The sequence below is a fragment of the Megascapheus bottae genome, chromosome 5 (genome assembly GCF_031878675.1).
Source record: "Megascapheus bottae isolate mThoBot1 chromosome 5, mThoBot2.hap1, whole genome shotgun sequence".
Taxonomy (NCBI): domain Eukaryota; kingdom Metazoa; phylum Chordata; class Mammalia; order Rodentia; family Geomyidae; genus Megascapheus; species Megascapheus bottae.
Genome location: NC_143513.1, coordinates 34,619,133 through 34,644,657, shown reverse-complemented (window position 1 = coordinate 34,644,657; position 25,525 = coordinate 34,619,133). Strand labels below are relative to the sequence as shown.

Sequence of the window (25,525 nt, the reverse complement as noted above, 5' to 3'; positions counted from 1 at the left end):
TTTCTAAAATGCTTTTTTTTTGCCAATCCTTGGCCTTGAGCTCAGGGCCTGAGCACTGTCCTTGGGCTTTCTCAAGCCTAAGGGTCTATCACTTGAGCCAGCCTAAAAGTTATATAGTATAATTAAGAAATAGGTACAACTACATAGAAACAATTTGTTTTATCAGTATAATTATTTTCTACATATATTTTATTCCATATCCATATCTTCTCCAACATTGAAAATATTAAATTAGCCTATCTATCTATCTATCTATCTATCTATCTATCTATCTATCTATCTATCATTTGATAACTTTAGGAGTTGCAAATGTGTCTTATGTCAATAATTGAATTAATATTTAGATATCCTAATATACAAATCTGCAAAGAACAACATGCTTACATGTTTAGCAATTTAATTAGTAAAGCCATATACACTATTTTAATAGATGTTTGAGAAATGGATATATAAAGAAAAGTTTTAAGTTTCTGAGTCACTGTAGGAATACAAATAGAATCCAGGTGTCCAGATTATTTTTAAACTACAATTTGAAACTATTCTCATAAAAACTATTAGCTGTTAGTGAAGGAAGTACTCATATTCAAAGTTACCTATTCACCAAAAAACTGTTTGTGATTATTTTGTTAACTGAGTAATTTAGTACAAGTTTTTGGTTATTTTCATTGTTTTACCTAAAAATGATTACAACTACCTATAGTGGACAAATAATGGATGAAATGGTATTAAATAACTAGGCTAACAATATTCAAATATTTTATTAAAATTATATTTTAAACAAAAAGTATAATGCTTTAACTGACAGCCAATGACTCACATCTCTAATCCAACTATTCAGAAAGCTAAGATCTCAGGATCAGGGTTCAAAGCCAGTCCTGGTCAGAGAGCCTATAAAAGTCTTCAAACAATTTCCCATTCTACTAGGCTCATTAATAATTTAATAACTTAAAATATATGACTCTGAACAGGTTTGTTTGACTTTGACTTTATTCTATATTTATCTTATGTTAATAATAAACTTTAAAAATTTTATTGAACATAAACATCATTTTATATAGAATACATATGACATATGATCACTTTGTATTTTACACATATACAATTATAATGTGCCAATATTGTTTTATTTTAATGTGTAACGATTTATTCAAATTTCTCAGTATTTTCTTCACAAATGGAAGGAAATAGAAAGTAATCAATTTCTATATTTTCTTCTGTGTTTCTTCTATATCCATTGCTCATCAGTCTGATTGTCAGGAAATATTCTAAAGGGATTCAGTTTTTAAAGTAAAGACAAAAAGTACATTTTTTTCCTTATAAGGAAAACTGTTTAACATAGTTTACTAGTAAATGTTTTTAAGCAAATGAAGAAACTAAGCAATTCATTATTTCACATATTTTACTTTCAGCTTTTTTTCAGATATTTTGCAAATTCTTGGAGGTAGAGATACATGTTTATCCTGTATCTACTTCAAATAAGAATTAATTCACATTCTTTATGTTAGGTCCAACTGGAAGAAATGACTTCTTCCCTTGGCTCTCTCCCTCTGCACCTGGGAAATTCCCCGCCCAGTACCTGTAACCCTGGCAACTGGCATGCCTGGGGGCAGTGGGAGGTCCCCACTGAGGTATTTCCCCATCCTCTGAGATCACATCCACTTTCCCTGTGGCCACACCCTTCCCCCTATATAATCTCTCACTACCTGCCCTAAGCCCTCTTGTTCAGGACTCAATCTTGGGCGGCAGGAGTCTGCACTTTCCTCATGCAATAAACCCTCTTCTCCTAAACTGCATGGAGTTTCCTTTTGGCAGACAATATACTTTATATTATTTAAGAGATGAATTCATCTCCTCAGAGTGGCAACATATCTTTATTTATTATAATTCTCTTATGCATTTCTAAAATATTTAAAGTAGATTTTTCAGATCTAGAAGGTGAATAAATTTTAAGTATATTTGTATTTAAGTTGAGCAGAACAGGATAATTTATTGGTGGTGGAGATTTTTAATGTACTGATCATATATTATTTTTTATGAAAGAGAATTAGATACATTAAGCTATTTTTACTTGGAGTTTGAACATAAATTTTCATCTAAATAACCTCTGTTTGTATTTTGAAGATTTTCACGGTAAACATTTGTAAAGAAAAAACTATATCTCTATTATTCTCCCACTAGATTTCATTATGCTCCATATATATATGAAAGTTTTTAGCCACTTAAAAGTTCTTCAAACAAAAAAATCTTAAAGAGGATGACATAAAAATTGAATTCTTGCACAGATTAGAACTGAGTCCCTGTGTTGTTTTTACAACTGGTCATTAATTTGAAGATTCTAGAGATGTCATAATATTCTTCAGAAAACTAATGGACTCTTTCTTGAAATACTGGTAAGATAATGGTATTATTTTCCTCAGTTCCTCAGCTAACTCTAAAGACTGCTGTGTCTTTCAATGAGTTGATCCAATTACCTAGCACTGTTATGATGTTTTCTGATGAATAACCCTTCCTAGTTTAGAGGGAGGTACATTTGGACTCCAGCTTTCATTTTTTAAGCATATGACATCAAAATCATAACAGAAATATGAGGAAATTCTCACAGAAATCTCACAAAACATTAACAGATTCATAATTCTTGTTTTACTTCAGCCATAATAACAAAAAACATCACTATCAACAATTTTGTGACTAAAAGTTCCGTATTATTATGCCATTTTATTACTGCATTGAGAACTAATTATTAAATACTACTAAAATTAAAATACAAGTACGGATTGAAAAGACAAAAATCCCCCCTTATAGGGAAATATGCACTTTATAAACAATCATTTGATCATTTTGAAAGTTTGATAAAAACTGATCACAAACAAATGAGCATTTGTTCATAATTTTATAGTAAGAGCAGAGTTTTAGAAATCTTGCCTCTGTATTACATCTGTCACCAGGTCTGCATACTGAGGAGGGTATGCCAAAGAAACCAGAAGTTTTGCCATATTAGGGAATGGAGCAAGTATTTGGATGCTATGCATGAGTGATAGGAAACAGAGACAGCCATTAGTCCATTTAGGAGACTCATCATATCCAGGAATTCCTGGAATGCACAGACCTCAGACCAGAGAGAGCATAAACTCCCTCTCATATCTAAGAGATTGTACAGATACATAGCATAGATGAGAAACTAGATAATTTTTTTAAAAAAATCCTGGAATTTTGAACAGTTTCCATAAAATATACTAGCCCATCAATAAACTTTATAGCTTTATAAGGTTTTAAAAATCGCTAAAGGAGAGTTTATGATCAATCATTGGCAAACACTAAAATATTCAGATACAACTCTTAGAACCCTCCCTTAAAGATAATAATATCACAACAACAATAACAGTTAAGATGTTAATGATGAACAAGATGATGGTAACAAAATGTTAGCTAAGATAATATTTACTACATACCAGAGGAAAGAAAGTCCCTTGGAGAAAATATGGGCCTGTGGTACAAAACATTTTGTTTTCCAGGAAAATATATGATATTTGAAGAAAAACATAAAATATCCATACACAAGCAAGAACATGGATGAAAAGTCAAATAAATGGTGTCTTTGTGCACTGAGATGTTTTAAGAAAAACATAAGGAATGAGAGGAAATTGTGTTAATGTGAGCCAAGTGTTGATGGATCACACTTGTAATCCTGGCTACTCAGTAGGCTCTGAGAGCTGAGGATTGGGAGTGAAGTCAGACCAAGCTGGAAAGTGTAAAAATCTAACCTCCAATATATTATGCAGAAAAAGCTATATGTAGCACTATGGTTCAAGTTCCAAAGCATCTATCCTTAAGCAAAAAGTAGCTCAGAGACATCCTCTAGACCCTGATTTCAGGCCTTAGGACACAAAAAAAGGAAGAAAAAGGGAAGAAATGAAGGAAGTGAAAGAAAGGCAGGAAGTAAGTGAAAGAAAGGCAGGCAGAGCACAAGGCCTTGAGTTCAAGATGGCTACCATCATAAGAAAAAGAAAGCAATGGGGACCAAGACAGGTGGAAGGGTATCAATGTATGTGAATTAATGCACCTTCTATCTTGCAAATATCATGTAACCTTTCTATTAATTACAATAAAAATATATGAAAAAAAGAAAAAGAAAGCAAAAAATAAGGAGTAATTTTTAAAAAGTGACTCAAAAATAAAGAAATTCAATACAAAAACAACAAAATAAAAAAGAACCAATGAAATTAACTACTAGCTGTTCTTGACCGAAGAAAAAAGGAGCAAACTTAGTGACCAAATAATGAAAAATCATCTCATCTGAAGAAAAAAGAAGAAAAATGAAAAGAAACAGCCTCGGAAACCAGAAAAATCACTGGCACCAACATATAGGCAATACCAAATGAGTATAGTAGAGTAGCTGACAGCAAAAATTTGAGTAAGATTGTGAACTTTATGAAGACTCTTTTATTATTCCAGAGTTTTTGAATTCTGAACAACTTCAGGATCAGCCTGAAGAAATTATGAGGATTGTATTTAAATTATGGACCAATTTGGAGAGAAATGCTATCTTAGCAGTACTGACTTTTTCCAATGCATGAGCATGAAAGATGTCATGGAAGTAACTAACAAGAGCCAGTAATATTTTTGTGATGATGGATATTTTTGAAATGACAGAACAACTTTTGATATTGGTACTCAGATCTAACAGAAGCTACAATGTGTCTACTGTTTCTAAAGACCAGAAAGATGGTTACCGAGGAACAGAAAATGATCCATAATTTCCCAAGATGTCCCTGCTCATATCCCAATCCAAACAACACTTTTAATGTTTTTTTGTTATATTGTTAGTCTTTTTAGCCTTGCAGATGCAGTAAGTCTATTATGGAACTGTACATAGAAAATGCCTTAAAAAATCAGAGTTTACTTGGCTCATTTTAAACAGCTGTATTTCTGGAACTGTGAGATGGCATCCTAAATTATTAGAAAGAGAGAGGCATCTCTTCAATATTACATTTTGTTTTTTTTCTGTCTACTTCTCCAAGCAAAGAGAAAATAGCATTTGTTAGTGTGTAGAGAACACACAAGTTTGCATTAGGTTCAGTTACAATTAGGATTGTGGAGTTCATCTTGTTTCACAGAAAGAAAAAAAAATCTTGTTAAAATTTACGTGCTAGAACTGAATTCCCAGGTCAGTATGTTTCCACATCTCACTGCACTACCTCCTGTCCTCAGCTGTATACATAGTATTCTTAAAGTTATTCAAACATTTATCAACTACTTCTTTGTTCACATGTTTAAAAGATTTAATTTCTATAGTTATAGATCATTATAGCAGTATTCTACTCGGTGATGTTCCTTTTTTTCCTCTAAGATCAGCTTACTATCATTTCTATGAATTCCTTCCATACTCATTGAGACCTAGAAAGATGAAATTATTTCTCTTTCCAACAAATCAAACTATGCTTTTACTTATGATGTGCTTTTTCTATATAATTACTGTAATATGTTTTATACTACACTGGTAGTCTTATCTGGTATTATACAAGATACAGAACAATTCAACTTCAATATTCTCACATAACCAAAATGACAATATATTGATGATTATTTTTTTCTACTCATTCAGTCTTTTGATTATTTTTTCTAAGACAGCATATATACTAAATATATATTCTTTTTTGGCTTTGCATTTTATTATAGTCCATTTTGTATCTATCATCTACTTCTGCCCCATTTTCAATATTAATCTATTTTGAAGCAAATTACAGATATGATGTATCATTTTATCTGTATTTTTGTACATCTCTCTAAAATATATACTCATTGGCAATTCCAGATAATACTAATATAGTGTATCTTTTGAGGTGCTGGGGATAGAATCCGGGCATTGTGCATATTCAGCAAATGCTCTATCACTGAGTTCCATTCCCAACTTCACAGGGTGTAGTTTCAAAAAAATACAGAGTGGATATACAATGTTCCTACCACAAACATAACTATCTGAGGTAGGAGAGGATGTATTTAGCCATAGCTAGTCATTATGCAATGTAAGTATACTTAAGGATATCATGTTGTACATGATAAATATATATAATTTTATGATCAATTTGCAAACAAAGTGCTAATTAAAAACAAATTGGTAACTTTAGTTGAAAAATAACAATAGTCTTATTACCATAGCAGATATTTAGTTAATTAAACTAGGTTTTGTTTCAGCCAACAAATGGCATAGGGACGAGCCAAAAACACAAATATTACATTGCTGTGGTTGCTGCAGATGTAGATGATTGGAATTGCTAACTCTAGCAGTGTATGTACATATATTTAATGTAATTTGGAGTTAGAAAGAGATATTTGGAAACATTATGGGTAGCACCCAAACATTTAATTTTGTAAGACATCGCATTTCCTAAAGACCTATGGAACATATATTTAGTAGCAGCAAATGCAGGGAAAATAAAAACAAGTAAAATCAATTTATTATCTTTGATAGATATCAAAATAAAATGATATGGAGAAAAATGATATACTGTGGTACTAGAAAATGTATTAATCAAAGAAGTAATCTACTCAATTACAAACTGTAAATACAGAGGAAACGAAATTCAGTATGGGGACACTAATCATAAGAAATTGATAGCTTTTCACTATTCACCATAGCAAAGATATGGAACCAACCTAGATGCCCCTCAGTTGATGAGTGGATCAACAAGTTGTGGTATTTGTACACAATGGAATTCTATGCTGCTGTCAGAAAGAATGACATCGCCCCATTTGTTAGGAAATGGAAAGACTTAGAAAAAATCATATTAAGTGAAGTAAGCCAGACTCAAAGAAACTTAGGCTCAATGGTTTCCCTCATTCGTCATAATCAGTAGAAACCTTGGGCTCTACTAGCAGAGATTTGCAATAGAGCAAAATCTTGATACATAAGGACATATAATGTGAAGCTAATTGAAAGGACCTCCAGGATACTGAAACAAAAGCCATATAATGAATGATTGTTGTCCTTAATGTACTATGTTGTCTCTCATCTCCTTTGCTGTCCCTTGGTTATCTCATATTGGTATAGTATCTCACTTTCTTATCTGATATATTGAATTTATTTGTATTTGGATATTTGAAATTTGATAGGGAAGGGGGGAAAACCAAGACGGGTGGGGGGTGTGGGGGGGGAGGGAAACGGGTACCAAGACATGTGAAAGGGTATCAATGTATGTGAATTAATGCACCTTCTATCTGGCAAATATCATGTAACCCTTTTACTAATTACAATAAAAAAATAAACTGGAAAAAAAAGAAATTGATAGCTTTTATTTATTTTATTCACCTATTCTAAACTTGCTTCCAACTGAAGCAAAAGAAAACAAATAAATATGAGCATCAAAGTATAAATAAGACTGAAGGAGTAATTTTCAATATGTAATAAAAGTAAGAATAAAGTACAAGCCAGATATTGATAACTTAGGGAAATGGCTTCAAGATTTCTATTGTTCATCTTGCAGAATAATTTTGGGATCACTGCAAAGAGTTTTATGGTTTTGCTTATGAAATGGCACAAACTGAAATGATTTTGGCAATTTTTAACTTCTGCAAAAAGTGCTCCAGATTCTAAGATTGACCTCTGGAATTTTCATCAGTACTTTAAATGCAGTGTAAATAGCAATAAAAGTATGAAAATTTAAATTACCTTCCTTTAGTACAAGAATAATTACCTAATCCCCAAAGAAAGCAACCTTACACTCCTAATTGATACATTGTCTATGAAAACAGAGAGGAAAACTGCCCAAAGAAAAAACTATTTTACTTGTGCATTTATTAAGGTTTCAAGTCCCCAGCAGTAAAGGTAGATCTCTGCAAAACACTAGTGTATTGTATGTGTGCTTAGTTTTCTTGTTTATTTGTATTAGGAAAGTGAAGGGGAGCACCAAGATGATGAGACAAAGGACAAAAGGTGAACCAATGTAACTGCAATATTCACAGGCAATATGTTGGAAACCAACTTTACAACTCAGGAGGGGCGGGGAGATGGAAAGTGGGAGAAAAACATGGGAAGGGGTAACGATGTTCAAGGAGATATGTACTCACTACCCTACATATGTAATTGTAACCCCTCTGTACATCACCCTTACAAGAAAATTTTTTAAAAGGCCAGATTTCAAAGTCGAAACAAAACAAAACAAAACCCACCCAAACAACTTCCAGTAACAACCTGAAACCAAACCAGTATATACATGGGTTAGATGTAGTGCTTATACATATATTCAAGAGTGTGTGTGTGTGTGTGTGTGTGTGTGTGTGTGTCTGTGTATCTATGTATTATATATATGGAGAGATATAGAGAGAGACAGCATATGAATGTTTCCTATTGTTATTTAAGGCCCAGAAAAATTGAACAAAAATGTAAAGTCCTTGAGCAATAATAGAGAAAGAAAAAAATACCTGTACTACTTTCTGTAAGTCTAATATTATTTCACAATAAAAAGTTAAGCCGGGCTGGGCTTGGTGGCTCATGCCTGTAATCCTAGCTATTCAGGAAGCTGAGATCTGAGGTCAAAGCCACCCTGGGCACAAATGGACCTGAGACCCTTATCTCCAATTAACCTCAAGAAAAAAGGAAGTGGGCCTTGGCTCAAGGGTAGGGTGGGAACCTAGAGCTGAAGAATTCAGAGACAATACCCAGGCCAAAGTTCAAGCCCCATGACCCCCCCCCCCCAAAAAAAATTAGCAGAGCACAGTTGTTCATGCCTGTAATCCTAGCTACTCAGAAGGCTGAGATCTAAGGATCGCAGTTCAAAGCCAGCCCGGGCACCAAAGACTATGAGACTCTTACCCCCAATTAATCACTACAAAACTGGAAGTGGGTCTGTGACTCAAGGGTGGTAGCACTGGAAAGACAACACCCAGCTCAGAATTCAAGTCCCAAAACAGCCAAAAAAACAATTTAAAATTCCACCGGTTTTAGTTTATAAAAAGACAACTAAACAAAACCAAAAAATTTCACATTATTAACACTGAGTAAGCAGAATGGGCTTTATTGATTAGAAGAATTCAAGGCAGTCACGGAAATAACTAAAGTATTTTATAATTCTAAATCCAGTGATCATAATTTGAGTAATATTTACAAATCATTAAGAAATTCTGTGATAGAAACAAAACTAGGCACAAGATGGAGATATACAAGAAAATCTAAAACACTTAAAGGGAAATAATAAACCAAATAACAAAGAGACAACTACTGACCACAGGAAAAACAGATCACTATGCCTCTGAAAGAAAATATTGTAATTAAAACTTCCAAACTCATTTGGTTCAGGCCTACAGACTGGACCATTTCAACAAATTCTCAAACCCCAAAGGCTAATGCTGTCATTCTTACCCAATTTTATTCTATTGAAAGGCTATTTGTAACAGATACTTGCTGAAAAGTGTTGATTCTTTACTTGGATGTACAAAGTAACTAAAAACAGGGAAACATGAGCTATCTCTAGCTCCATTTTGTATTTGTCTTTCCCCTAGAGCACTCTGCACAGTCATTTTACAATCACCTTGGGTTTCAGGAAGAATGGAGTGACACCTAGCATGTTTCTTTGGGAAAGAGTACTAGCCCTAATGAACCTCCAAAGATACTGAGATGCTGACCAGCCAGACTCTACTAGTAACCAGAACTCTTATGTATATCTGTGTCTTCTGCCCTAATTCTTCCTCTATTCAGCCTTAACGTTCATATCTTAAAAACTATTGAAGATACAGGGATGTGGCAGGCCCATGCCATGTAATAACTCCCCTTTCCCTGTTATTCGTCTTGTCTCCTATAGGCAAGCGTGGCCACATCTCACCTATTCCTCTCCTAATAGACTTTCTTACCACTTTCACTATGGCTTGCACCTTGCATGAATTTTTGCCTTATCAGACATCAGACTGAAGGAGATAGCTGTGCCCCGCCTATCAGCACTTTAGCATTCAGAAAAGAAAGTTCTAACCATGTATTTTTTAGTGTCCCCTCATGCTAAGTTATGTCTTTTATTTCTTTTATTTTAGAATAGCTATTTTGCTTATTTTTGGAAATTTTCTAGAACACAATTTTATATAAAAGATGGGTTTCTAAAATTTAATACATAATTTAACCCAAAGGCTCATTACATGCATCCATCTGCCATGTGAATAAAGAAGACTGGATTCTTTGATTTAATTTACCTGAAACTGTGTGATCTTTAGCGTCTCTGGTTATTTTTATCCTGGCGTGAGGAAAGATGTAGTGCATAGTTTTTCCATTCATCTGTATAATCTAAGACACATATAAAGAGAAAAATCAATGTCAAACATATTTAAAATGCAATATACACTTTACTAGACTTGCTCAAAGGTACACTGATAAAGTTAATGAGAATATATAATAACATTATTAAATGCTAACAGTTTAAGTATCTTACATGAATATGATACAATGATTAAATTAGTTTTTCAGTTCATACTCCAAATTTCATAAAAACTACTCTTGCAAACTGATTTGTTTGATATGGGAACTTAGTGATTCTAATGGGTTCTCAAAGCTGTCCGTTACTACAGAGTATGGAGTCATCCATGACAATGGAAAAACAACGTATATGGAGTATTACCAACAAGTAATCTTGCTCTTCTCAGCTGAGCTATAGAAAGGCATTTCTAATTTTGATTAAATAAGTGGTGTGTACAGAAAATTAGATTTCCCTACTCCATATTTCTATTATGATAATTATGATTGGACACGCTTAAATTAGTTGAGTTTATTGTAGAATTATACTTCTGTTAAATGCATCTACTAGAAATTGCGATGTATGTGGGAACTAATTTTTGCCTAAATAAATAAAGCTATTATTCATTTCAATACTTTTTGAAGCTCTGTGTGCAAAAGTTGAATTATTGAGAGGATTATTTCTCATTTAGTATGCAGTTCTTTACAGTAGAAGTAACACTTCAAGGTACTGTTGCAAGTCTGTGATTTCAATTCTCATTACTGCGAGTTGAATTTGACCGTACCATAGACTGTATTATCTCTCTCTCCACCTGGTGAAAAGTCCTTTCTGAAACAAAAGTAAATTAGTGAATGCAAATGTGTGCCTACATTTTATGGAGCTTTTCTTTCAAAGGAGATTTGTAAAATGAGAAACAGTATCCATATCTCAAAAGAGTATTTTATTATTTTTATTTAAATTGCAAATGAAAGTTTAATAAATATAGACATGACATACAGCTATTTTCAAATATATTTAAGAAGTAGTTGGGGCTATTATCTGAACTTATTGAGCATAATTTAAAGCCAATGAGATGTACATTTTGTAAAGAAACATTCCTAGGAAACTAATGTGGTCTTCATATGCCAGAGAAAGCCCTATTAAAGGAGCAAAACCTGAGATGTTGTATGAAATATTTTCTCTCCCATCCTTTGCCTCCTTTTTTTTCTGCCTCGTTTTATCTGCCTCTTGGTTTCTATACTATATTTAAATTCTCTTACTTTGTTTTTCTTCCTTACTAGCATTCTCATATACATATGTGTGTATGCATGTAGATATATATGTACATACATGTGTATATAGTCATAGATACATGTATGTATATACAAATACACAATTACAGGACTGGAGAATACTGAAGATGTACTATCATAGTACATCTTAGAAAAGCAAGCAGGTTTCTAATTTTTCATGGTTTTTTGCTTGTTTGTTTACTTGCTTTGCTTTTTATTTTTTGGTTGGTTGTGAGGATTGAACTCTGGGCCTGGGTACTGTTCCTGAGCTCTTCAGCTCAAGGCAATGGCTCTACATATTGAGCCATAGTGCCACTTCTGTTTATCTGGTGTTAAATTGGAAATAAGAGTCTCATGGACTTTTCCTGCCCAGGCTGGTTTTGAACTATGATCCTCAGGTTTCAGCCTGAGTAGCTAGGTTTACAGGCCTCCACCTGCACCTGGCCTTCAAGTGTTTTTGTTGTTGCTTTTCAGTACTGAAGTTGGAACCCACGTCTTTGACTTTGCCAGGCAAATGCTCTAAACTTGAACTACAACTCTAACCTTATTTGTATTGATTATATTTAAAATAGGGTATATCACTTTTGGCCCAGACCTGCCTAGACTATGATCCTTGTATTTATATTTCCTACTGTAGTGGGATGACAGATCCATGCCAATATGCTCATAATTTTCTGTTGAGACAGGGGTCTTCCAAATCATTGTCTCCCTAGCTGGCCTGCAATTGTGATCCTTCCAATGCCAGCCTCCTATGCTGCTCAGATGCACCCAACTATTAGTTGGGATGGATTCTTGTCAACTTGCCCAGTCTGGTCTCAAATCCTAATCCTCCAGTTCTCTACCATCCAAGTGGCTAGAATTACAGGTGTTAGCTACCAGCAGCATCTGATCATTTTTTTTTCACCAATTTGATTTGCTAGTTATTTTTTCTAATTAATGTCTATGAATGGACATTGTTTCAGATTATTTCTATACTACCTCCTGTATTTCTATTATTGTTTAGAACCAGCTTCATGATGCCACTCAATAAAAAAAACAATATAGGAATTAGGATTAATATGACCAATGGTCTATAATTAGCAGAAGTGTCTTTTCTCATGTATAAAGCACCAGCTTTCTCTAACAGTTGCATGCAAATGTTGGAAAAGTCCTCTGGATTATGGATATGGTGTTCCTTTTTCCATTGAGGAGGAAGAAGGCCAGGGGATGAACTAGGATTTAGTGATGTTATAAGAGTCTGGGCTCTGTTACCACTTTTGGTGATTGTACACAGAGACAGCTATCATTTGCAGTCTATTAAAACAATTGCCTTTCTTCTCTAACTACGAGTATTTCTCTAAATTGAGCTTTAATATATATATATATATGAAATAATAACATTTGTATTAACAAACCTTATTTGTAGACATCTGTCCACTGGAATACCACATATGTTATATAAAAGAAAGAGGGCTCTACTGAGTTGCCAACACTATACAGACACGTGCACCTGGTGGAGGAATCAGAGCACTACCATTGCACTCTAGATATCCCTCAACATCAACCATTAGATGGGTTCTATTGGAGTGTAAAGACTTTTATCAGATTTGTGGGAAGACTGTGTCAGGGAAAAATAAAAGTAGTCTCATTCAAGAGAGGGAGACATATGTACCAGAGTGATGAGTAGGGATGAACAAAAAGAAAAAGAATCCAGGAGAGGGAAGAGACCAACCCAATGTCAGCATAACAGGCAGATGCTATTTGGGCCACACGGACTGCACAGTATGTGTGCAGCCATAGTGCATAGGGGAGGCATCCACCCTTTAAAGAATATTAGTCTTATGTGGTTAATAATAAAAGCTTTTAAAAGTAAATGAATTTAGATGATCTAGATGATCTCATAACTTCACAGAGTTGGATTTCAAGGAGGCGAATAGAGAATACAGATAAACATAATATAGAAATTCATATGTATTTAAATAAGAACAGATATTAACTTATGTATTTGTTTATTTAATTGTTACCATGGATATGTATCTAGCAAAAATGTCCAAACATTTTTTCTCCTTATGTATAATTTCTATAAAATACTTTAAAGCAAATGCATGTGTTTGCATCAGTCTATTTGGTTTTCTTTTGCTTCCAGAGCACTTTATGAACATGAACTCTTGTTACACATACGTTTTCAAATAAAAACATCTTGATTTTATTGGTGCCTAGAGTTCTATATTGCCTTTTATAATTTGAGATAAAAAATGAATAAAATTAAAATACTACTTTTCTGCTCTCTAGGCCAAAATACAGTCATGAGTTAAAGGAGCCAGTGCTTAAATTGTAACACTACAAAGCATGAATTTTGAACTTTACATAATAACACTCTAAGATGCTACAGAATTAAAGTATATGCTATATCTGAGATAGTTTCTATTTGGAGAAAAAAACAGTAAAAACAAATTATTGTCACATAGCTTGACATAGCTGTCACTTGTTTGGGCAATGCTTAAGTTATGACTCTGGTCTAAACCAGTTTCTATGTGCATATCATGTTAACTTTCCTTGCCTGTGTAGTTGCTATGTAATTGCTATGTAGTTGTTCATAATTATTTCATAACACTGTGTATTTGCATTTTGGCTCCAGCAGTTGAGCCACAACACCACTTTCAGTTTTTTTTTTTCCTATGTATATGGTACCAAGAAATCAAACCTGGGACTTTGTGCATACTAAGCAAGCACTCTACTACTAGGCCTAACTCCCAGCCCCTTCAGCATAATTTTTAATATTACTATTAAAGTATTTGTTGTGTATGATTTACTTAAAAGAAAAATAACTGTAAGTGTGCATACATTAGTAACAGGAAATTAGAACTCTCACTAGGACAATCTGTATTTCCCTACCTAAACAGACAGATTTAGAATGTTCTTTTATGTTGTTGTTGTTGTTGTTTGTTTTGCCAGTCTTGGCTTGGGCTCAGCACCACTTCTGGCTGTTTTCTATGTATGTGGTACCAAGGAATTGATCCCTAGTCTTCTTGCATGTTAGGCAAGCACTCTACCACTAGGCCAAACTCACAGCCCAATTTAAAAGGTTTTTAAGGGTAGCACAGATTACCTACATACATTCTCAAGTAATTTAAAATAGATATATTCATTGGAAAACTCCTTTCTCAGTACCTAAGGAGTAGTAGTGTTAGAAGAAATTCTTTTCCATAGCAATTTAATGTATATAGCTGTGTTACTATGATTTTAAAAAACCAATAAGAACAACAAAAACACCTTTACTGAATTTTTTTAAACTTCTTTTTTTGGTGCTGATTTTATTGTTTGAATTCAGGGCCTGGGCACAGTTCCTGAATATTTTCCTCCTCAAAGCTAATGCTCTACCACTTGAACTTTAGTTCCATTTATGGCTTTTTGTTAGTTAAATGGAGATAAAAAAATCTCATGGGATTTTTGCCTCAGTTGGTTTAAAACTGGCACCCTCAGATCTGAGCCTCCTGAGCCACAGACGAAGAGGCAAACATTTGCATCTTTTATTTACATTATATATGATTGTTGGAAATACTGCACATCAGAGAAATAACTGATATGGATAATACATAAAACATTATTGCAGGTATGTTTAAAATATATTTAAGGTGGCTGGGAGTTTGGCCAAGGACAGTGCTCAGGGCCTGAGTTCAGTCACCAGGACTGGCAAAATATATATAGATATATATATTTTTTTAAGGATGCTATCTTCAATAGACAAATTACCATGCTAGAAACTGTAGATTAAAAAGTAAATTTAATGTCTTAAAGCACATTTAAATAAATTTATTTCATGACTATATTCCTAGCCAGACTGCTTTGTAGTGAGTAGACTTATAACTAAAAATACAATTTTAAGAATATCAACAGGAGCTAAGAAATGGATAATTTAGTATCACCCAATGTACTAAAATAAAGTACAAAGAAGGAAAGCATATTGACATGTTTACAGTGGGAAATAAAATCCTAAATTTAAATGCATCAAAGACAAAAATCTAAAAACAAAATAATTAAAATATATAGAGAAGAATTTCCATGTTTCAAGAAAATGAGATAGCATATTTGACAAATTCTGAGTAAAGGATATTCTTATTGACAGTTCAAAATACATTCATTAAAATTGAAGCTTCCTAGGAAGAAGTCAGAGACAAAGCATTACAGTATTTGCACAGCAAAATCCTTGTTCTAGTTTATGAAGTATAATCAACATGTGAATTAAAGTCAATCATACTAAATTAGAGTACAGTAAATTCTTGTGGACTATCTCAGCTTCAAATTACTGTTATCAACTCTACCAGTCATTCACTAGGTAGGGTAATCAGGATGTAAGTGAATAAATAAGCTATTTCTTTGGTAGCTATCTTCATAATTGTCATGATGTATAACCTACAAGTGTCTGCTATGGCAGGGAAAGAGTTTAGGGCCACTGAGTTTACCAGACTATTACCTTCAATTTACCTAGCCTTTATGTCTTAGCAGTGCTCAAGTTTCAATGAAATATTACTTCATTAGCTTTAAAATAATACACAAATTTTGTTATAGTTATCTAATTATAATAATTCCTTCAACTTTGAGTTCTTTACTTATTCTTCATTATTCACTTTATATCAGTGGCTATATTGATATAATCCAGACTATAACTATAAAATGTTGACTGTTTCCATAAAGTATATCTTTTTTTCCTTTCATGAAAACCTTCCTTTCCCTCTTGGCTGAGTTGGCTTGATCATCATCATATTTGTTATATTTTAGACACTGAAAATAATGTTTCTGGAAAATACTGAATTTTATACTCTGTCTTCCTTGGTATTCTTTAAGCTCCTCAAGAACTCCATGTAATAACACTGCTGTATATATAATACAAATTTAGTAATTATCTACTATATAATGGAATTGTTTAAATTGTCTGATGGACACAACACATCTATGAACCAGTAACAATCCGAGCTGATAAAATGTAGAAATACTTGTTTAAGTTATCAAAAATGGATTATTTGGGGGCAAGGTTTAGGATAACTGAAATCATATTCAAGCATAAATGAATCTTTTCTTGTTAAGGAAAACCTAAAAGATAGCTAAATGCAGCACTTACTTGCTCTTGATGTTGACTGAGTGGTCTAGAGTGCACCAATCTTTCTGGCAGTTTTCGGTCCAGACCATGTCCATTTTCCAAACGGGAGTCCCTGGGCTTATCAAACCAATCCGTTTCTTCACGACGCAAGTGATAGGCTTTAGAGACCAAGGAAACATCAGACATTGCAACTGCGACTCATCAGATGGTGAAGGGCAGCAGATGCTTGGCAGTACTAACATGCACTTGGCTTGTTAATAATACACGCATTTCAGATAAATTGCCCCCATGGTACCAAACACATCACATTCATTATCTGATTAAATACAGAATAACTAGAAAAAAATGATGAGCACAGCTGTTCCAACATCTCAGAGCAAAACAAATTAAAAAAATCACATTTTAAATTAGGATACAATGAAATTGGGTTAAGGATTATATAAGTAAATGAGCAAGAATCATCCTATTTAACTTCAGTTTATTAAGTTCTAAGAACTCTGGGTATGTTTCACCATACATAGTTGAGAATCTGAAAAAAAAATATGCATGGAAATTTCAGTCACATAACCACTACTACATGAACCCTACGCCAAGATGGGGTTACTGGATTCCACAATGAGTGAATTTTCATTAAATGTTGCATTTCTTTACTTTTTAATTAACTTTATTTTTTGTTCATGTAGTACCAAGAAATCAAACCCAGTGCCTCATGCATACTAGGTAAGCAGCACTGAGCCAAATTTCCAGCCCCCCAAATGACATTTCTACAGTACTCACAACAGAAGAACAATTTGCTTCTAAGAGAATCCTACAGGTTATTTATTGCTCAGAATATTTGTGCCAAAAGCACATTGGTAGCTTAATATTTAAAATATTTCTTTTAAAACTTTTAATTCAAGTAAATCTATTCTTGTTTTAAAGCATAGATGTAGAAATTTGAGATTTGTTCGATTACATTTCTTATAGATCACTGAAGAGTTTACACCATAAAGTATTTTTGAAAATTTAAGTATGTTTAAAGTATATGATAACTAAAATTTTCCATCTCTTTCTATTATTCCTTTCTGAGTCTTAAAGCTATGACAGAGTGATTATAAGTCCTATTTTAAATCCTATTTTATAAACCCTAGTATAAGTAACTTCACTTTGAACTAGGAGTGTGGCTCAGATAGTGGAATGACTGCCTATTAAGTTAAAACCCTGGAGTTGGCATCACACTACCACACAAGAAAAAAATGACATTGTAATTTTGTAACTAGGGACCCTAATTAGTAGAACTTGGAAATACAGTGCTGCCTTCTAAATGGAAGATGAATTGACTCTTCTTAAAATGTTCATTTTAAAAGATTTTTGATGGTGCAGTCAACCTGTGCTTTTCTGCAATTGCATCTTATATCATATATAATACTACATAGTGAGATTTCCACTCTATCTTATCAAGATCTATTTCCGTTTTGTTTCTACTTCTAGGATTACATTTTCTTACAAAAATTATAAAAGTTTCTGTGGGCCAGTTCCATCGTTTCTATGCTGACAAGACTGAACATTTCAATGTACGGACAGTAACTCATCTCTATACCTATGATCTTGCTCATTGCTGCTTTTAACCACATGATTTTTCTGCAATAAACATGGAACGAGAGATAATGTGTCCTAGGTTATCAATTCTTAAATTTGAGAAATTACATAGTATTTCTCAATAGAAATACAAGACTGTTTTGTGAATGTACATTACCTAAACTGCTTAATTATTGATTATAAATTGCCTGAAAATAAGGCTTAAATCTTTGCTAAGCTGTAACCCTTTAACAATAAAAATAATGTTATGCACATAAAATAATATTAAATAAATACACTGGGAGAAATTGTAAACTTCATTAATACAAACAATTTTCCCCAATCTGTCCCGTAATTATTATGCTAGCACAGTAATCAGAAACCAAGTGACTAATTTTACAAGAAAGTATTTTGTGTACTTTCCACTTGAAAGTAAAAATAAATAACATTTATTATTAGTAATCAGCCCCTAGAAATTTATTCGATTGTCCTCAACCACAAAGAACAGAATTTGCTTTATGTCTTAAGTGTTTATATTATGTTTTTAATGAAAAGAAAATGTATCTTTACTAATTTTAATAAATGATCATGAATAATGCACTGTATGAATTGATTTGTTGTAGTGATTTCTATTGGGGTGTGTGTGTGTATGTGTGTGTGTGTGTGTGTGTGTGTGTGACACTGGAGTTTGAACTCAGGGTCTCACACTTGTGTGGTACTACGGAATCTACCACTTAAGTAGGCTTCCTGTCTAATATATCAATTTATTTGGACATGTACCTTTCCAAATTCAATTTGAAATACAATTGTATGTGATTCCATTTCTTATAATTTTCCTTTAATTCTGAATCAATATAACCTTTGTGAATAATTTTTGTCTGCTTAACTTAAATACATTGCTTTTAAATTTCATGTAAATTGTTTTCTTCTTTGGTATCATCTTTATCCACATCAATATTTGTAGGTTGCATGATACCTTATTTCTTTTATCAAAACTATTCATTTGGAGTCATTGGTGGCTATTAGTATAAATTATTGATATATAAATAAAAATGATCAGTTGTAAAATTAAAATATATATTAAAATAAGTGAGTAATACTTGGGTAACCACAAACATGTATACACATAACAACACAATGAGACTCATCTGTGACAAAAAGTTAATTTTCCAATTCTTTCCGATATAACCTCTTCAGTATGTAGATACAGCCTTTAGGTTTTTTCTTTTTTGCCAGTCCTGGGGCTTGAACTCAGAGCCTGAGCACTGTCCTTTCTCAAGGCTAGGGCACTACCACTTGAGCCTCAGCATCACTTCGGGTTTTTTTCTATGTATGTGGTACTGAAGAATTGAACCCAGGTCTTTGTGCATGCTAGGCAAGCACTCTACCACTAGCCAAACTCCTGGTCCCTAGGTTCTTTTTTTTCATATATTTTTTATTGTAGTTAATAGAAGGGTATGTTATATTCAGCAGATAGAAGGGACATTGCTTCACAAACATTGATACCCTTTCTCATGTCTTGGTCTCCATTTCCCTCCCCCCACCCCGCCTCTCATCTTGTTTTCCCCCCTTCCCTTTCCTATTTCAAATATAGGTTCTTTTTTTTTTTTAAGTCAGACCTCATCTAGAGTTTTGTGCCTTTTACTCTTCATCAATAGCCATTCTGTATATGCATAGAATGTGCATAAAATGTAAAATGTATTAGAAAACAAAACTTAAAAAATAAAGATTTCATATAACATTACAATTCTTTTTTTTAAAATAGCTACCAGTAGAACTGATCAATCCAACAACCTGGAGAGGAGGAAACATCTAGAAAAATAGAAGTCAATTGGGTTTTACAAGGAAAGGCAGTTTGTCTTCCTTCAGATGGTTTTCTTTTTCTATAAAAATCTCAGATTTGAGTCTTAAAAATCATATCTGTATCAATATGCACAAGCCGAAAAAATATTCTTTAAGTAAAAACATGTTTTTCTGTGAATATTCATTCAAGGGGCTATATGTGCATGTAGAGAATATTCGTGTCAGCTTAGTCCATTGGAATCTCCAAAAGACTGAAATAATGTTTCCATTTGATTACAATTGTTTCATTTCCAGGACTTCAACTTTTCATATGTTCATATGTATAGCATACAAGGAATTTAAATCAAAGAAGAATCAAGAGCCCTGAGTCCTACTGGCATGGACAAAATTCTTCATATTCCAAACTATATTTTTCCTTCATATCTACAATTAAAATTACACTTGGCAATTTTTATGATACTTACACATTTATAAGGACCACATATATATTTATCCTTATATATTTATATGATTAAATAAAAATGAAAAACTCATGTTTATGACTGAAGTTGTTTTAAAGCTCATATAAAAAACCAGGTCTCAGGTCTAAAACAGGGAATGAAATAAATAATCAAAGTACACACACTGGGAAAGTTTGAACTCCAAGTAGCTAAAATTCTCAAAAGTAGTTCATAATTTAAAGTCAAATTTAATGTAAAAATTTTTTGTATAAGCAAATAAATACATCACATCAAATAAATAAGATTATTTATTGCTAGTTTCTTATTTATTGCTAAACTTTCTAGATGGAAAATGTACAAAGAAGTGAAAAATAGTATTAATCAGAATGATAAAACACATGTGTACTGTATGAGAATTATAAAATGCTACATCATACTTACATTAGAAATTGACCTAAAAGTCCTCAAAAAAAAGAACATGTTTAAACTATTATGCACTTATCGCCTAAGAATAACATAATTGGGTCAAAAAATCTAGCAAAAATTACTTAATCGCTCTAACACCAAATCACTTCAACAAATGGAAATGGTACGACAGAAAAGTTTCTATCTAGAAGTCCAATGGATGATCGTATTTTCTGGATAGAATTACTGGGTCATGATTTTAGAAGAGCAAACACGAAACCAATGAAGCAAGCAATCCAAACAAAAAAGAAAAGAAAAAGAAAATTGGAATCAAAGACTAAACTAAAATGAAGGATGCCACAGTCTATCCACGAGATAAAAAGTTCCACATACATACACGAAACCCAACGGAAGTCAACGTGCAACAAAAGCTGCAGGGAGAGAGGGAGGCCGCATCCTGGGAAGAGGAGACATAAGCATGCACGAAAGGAAGAACCCGAGTTTGGAGAGTGACGGGACGGTCTGAGGCCCACGTTACCTTCACTGTCGGACATGGCATGCTGGAAGTCATCCATGATGAACGCGATGTCACGGTCGTAACCCCGAGTCCTGGACTCTTCTCTCATGTGTTGCTGAACTTCAGGCAGTGAGTGGCTGGACCCGAACTGATCCCTGGTGTCGGCCGATATAGGCGGCAGGGGACCAGCGGCGGCCCTGGCCATTCCCATGGGCTGGCCCACGGGACTGAGTGGACTTTCTTCTTCGGAGTTCTGGGCCACGATGGGGATCCTCCCTCGACTCTGGCTGATGGGTAAACTGGTGGGCTTCGTCCTGGCCGAGGAGGACGCGTGGCTGAAGGAAACGTCCAGCGCTTCGGCCTCTTGGGCTTTCAGCCTCAGCGAGGAGCTGGAGGAATCCCTCTTGATGGACAGATCCAGCCCGTAGACAGACGAAGGCCTGGAGGAAGGCCGGGACCTGCTGCCGCCACTGCCGCTGCTGTACGGCTTGTCGGCTTCGTCCTGCAGGGCCGAGCGGAGAGTGCTCCCTAATGTGCCCAGCCCCGAGCCCAGGGACGAGCCCAGGAACTTCTGCTGGTCAGTGATGTTTTTCCGGAGGCCGAAGGCGAGGTCGTCTTGGAGGATCCTGGCCCTGGAGGACAGGCCCCCGAGAGACGATGTGCTGGAGGTCAGGTAACCGGCATAGTCGGGTTCCAGGTCTCTGCTCTCTTGAATGGGCGAGAACTTGGAGAGTTTGGGGTCCACCAGGGACTTCTTATGCTTCGACTGCTTCTGGTAGAGGATGGCTGCAGGCAGCTGTTTGGCCGCTTGCTTTTCCAGGGTGAGTCGACTGATGCTGTACTTCTCCGATTTGGGGAAGGGCCGGTAGCTGGTCTCGGCGTGGTAGTAATGGGACATGCCGGGGAGGTGGTCCAGGCCGTCCGTCCCTCTGCGGAATTCCTGTTTGATCTGATGCTTCAGAAGCTTCAGTTCGTAGGGATCCTCCAAGGGATCCTCCTCCGCCGCCTTCACGTAGCCATGCAGCCTGGAGGAAGTCTGCAAAGGCGCCAGGAAGTCGGTCACTTCAGGGGGCCGGCGAGGCTCCGGGGGGCGGAGGAGGCGGTCTGTTTTGGACAGATCCTTCTCGTGCAGGCTGAAGGCCGGGCCCAAGGCGCTGGTCCCTTTGCTGATCTCCCCCATGTCATCCAGGAGGACATAGTTTCGGGAGGCGTGGTGGTCGATGTCTGCGTAGAAGGAATCGGCGGAGATGCTGGATACGGGGCTGCTGGCCATGCTCCTCCTGGACTCCTCCAGGCCGATCCTCAAGTCCAGAGTGCTGTACTTAGTACCTCCAAGGTGGGACACGGCGTAGGTGTTGTCCGTGGACACGGGTGCGATCATGAGGGGTTGGTTGCGAATCACTTCGTAGTTGGAAGTTATCTTGGGCTCTAAGTACAAGGTGGTCTGTCGTGGCTTCTGCGGTAACACCATCATCTGAGATGGTAGCTGGTAGGACGGTTGTGGGGTCGGGGTGGGCTGAGCTTGCGGGGTGAAGGACATCGTGGCCACGGCTTGGAAAGTGGGCTGAGTCTGGTAAGGCGAGACTTGCCCGTGGTACAAGGTTTGCTGCTGGAAATGGGACTGCTGGGTGTAGGGGGTGGGTGCTTGAGTAGGGAGAGCAGGAGAAGAGTACTGGTACTGGGTATAAGGGCTGGTTGGAGGAACAAGCTGAGATTCTGTTTGTGTCTGGGGTGGTATGAACTGGCTGAATTCGGTCTGGGGTGCTGTTCTGGGTCGCTCGATGCCATGTTGACTCTCTATTCGGGTTGGTCTGGTGCTGCTGACTTCGCTGTCAGACATGTAATCACGATCCTCCGCGACACCCTGCAGGTAGGCTCGCTCCCTCTTTTCTCTCTCCTTCAGTAAGGCCTCTTTCCTCCTATTAATTCCCATTTCCAAGTATCGAAGCTTGGCGTCGATCTCCTTTTCTTCTTCATCCAGTTCCGCCTGTTTCTTTCTCAGCTTGGCTGATTCCCGTTCGACAAGATCAAGTTCTCGGTCTATGTCCTGGAGAATCTTGGCACGAGCCATGGTGTTGGTTCTGCAGATTCTTCTCCTAGAGGCGGTGCCCATGGCACTGTATGCTGACTGAGTTCCTGTGGAAGCCTCCTCCGGAGGCGGATTGGGGAGCGTTCTCTTAACTTTCTTCTGGGTGCCAGAGGATGTCATGGTCTGAGAACCTTTTGTCTATAATCGAGTAAACAAAATACAGCGTTTCATTCTCAATGGAAAAAGGCAAAGGTGGAGAAGTTCATAATTTACACAGAAACAAATGGACTACTGGAATGTTGGTGATACCACAACATGAAAGTAAAACTTTTACACATAAGTTTTCAGTTTTGATGGCAAGTGGAAGTAAATAGAAGATTTTTTTTCTTGATAAATGATCATTTATTACTATGATTTTTGTAACATTACAGGTGGGACTAAAATCAGGACCAAATTCACTGCTTATTTTGGCTTTATATTTTAGATTATTAAGGCAACCCTTAAAATGCATTTCCATCTAAATTAACATACAGAAATTATTTAGGGAATCTATTCCCAGAACATTGTGTTGACCGGCCAAAATGTACATTTCATTTGTTAAAGATGTTAGCTGATAGCTAAGTTGATGCTATGCCATTTTGCCACTGCCAGTCTGGGCCCCAGCCTGTGGGTCACTGTTATTCTAGCCCTAAAGTGTTTTGAAATCTTCAAATTCTCCAGAATAATCTCAATGAAGTTTCTATTTAATCTTATGAGCTTATACCTAATTCAAAGCTTCGTTCATCTTTACTAAGCATATACAGATATATATGTTTGATGTATTTATGTATACATATGTGTATATGTATATATCTCCTCATACATACACATTATGACTATGTTAGTAATTTTAGTTTCAAAAATTGCAGCTACTAGCAACTTCTACATGAAACAAAATGGAATGACTGCAGTGAGAGTACACTGGGTCTATTTTTCATCAGTATTTGGTATTTTGTTAATCGTAAGTTTATTTCTAAGATAAACAAGTCCCAAGAATCTTGTAATTTTGGAATATCCAAACACATGAAAGATACTGTAACCAGTTAAAGCTAAAATGAACTAATGTTTTCAAAGTTGCCAAAGTAATAAAAATGCATTTACAACTAGATTTAGGTCTTTTCACCATCATTAGGTCTTTTTTCTCCCAACTCTAAGGCCTTAATGCCTCCCTAATCTCGAATGAGCAGTATATGGCAGAAAAGTAATAGTGACTAAACAAATCTAAGACTATTTAAAGACCCATTCATGCCTATTCCCCAGCCAGTGGTGTATGCCTATAATCCTAGCTATTTAGGAGATAGATGGAGATAAGGAAGATAGTATTTTGAGCACAGCTTGGACAGAAAATGTTTATGACACCACATCTTCACAGAAAAAGCTGGGTGTAGCAGATTTCACTTGTCATTCTAGCTATGGTTAGTCTGTGGAAAAATACGGATGATTTTTCAAAAAATAAATGGAGCAAAAGGGATGGAGGTTTGTCTCAAGCTGGAGAATACCTGCCTTGTGAGTACAAAGCCCTGAATTCTAACACCAGTACAGTCAAAAATGTTTACTAATTAGATCATATTTTTCTAAGCCACTGTAATTTACTAAATGTTTCAAAATCATTTTTAGTTTTATTTCCTTCACTTTCATCTGCTTCCTGTTGCTATTTCTCTGCTTTCATCATGTATCTCCACGAAACATTTCCTTACTAAATATCAAAATATGAATCAGCATCTTAAAGATCTTTTGTAGTTTATGTGGATTTCTGACATTTCAGATTCTCAGTTGGCAGTGCAGCAGCTTACACTGATTTGAAAGTTGAAGTGTGCTCATGTTCATGAAAAAAAAAATCTGAAGAGAAAGGTGGAAGACATATTTCCAGAGGAGCTTCCTGACAAGTCATATTCTCTCTTACCCTCATTATTTTTATCTTATATACTAGACACAAAAGTCAGAATCGTGTAGCGACTAAATGAAACAGCTGTTTAATGCTATAGATAGCCACTATTGCTTCCTTCAAATCTTTTTTTCTACAGGCTTCTGATAGACATTCCAAATCTTCAAAAAAAATCTAAAAATGCACAAGCTAATCTCTTGAATAACCAATGACCATAGATAATAATAAAATTATAATTAAAATCATAATTATTCTTTTTTTTTTGCCAGTCCTGGGCTTGAGCTCAGGGCC

General features: G+C 35.3%; 1 protein-coding gene across 5 annotated transcripts in view; it reads right to left on the bottom strand.

Annotated features, from left to right (window-relative positions):
* The window catches only part of Pclo (piccolo presynaptic cytomatrix protein), a 263,933-nt gene that overhangs the window by 77,271 nt on the left and 161,137 nt on the right, over positions 1-25,525 (bottom strand). For all 5 annotated transcript variants that reach the window (XM_090332895.1, XM_090332894.1, XM_090332893.1 and 2 more), the window contains 3 exons: positions 21,303-23,508; positions 16,581-16,717; positions 10,174-10,264 (listed from right to left, as the gene is read on the bottom strand). In XM_090332895.1, the coding sequence (XP_090189021.1) occupies positions 10,174-10,264; positions 16,581-16,717; positions 21,303-23,508 (2,434 nt within the window). The remainder of the gene's footprint in view (positions 1-10,173; positions 10,265-16,580; positions 16,718-21,302; positions 23,509-25,525) is intronic.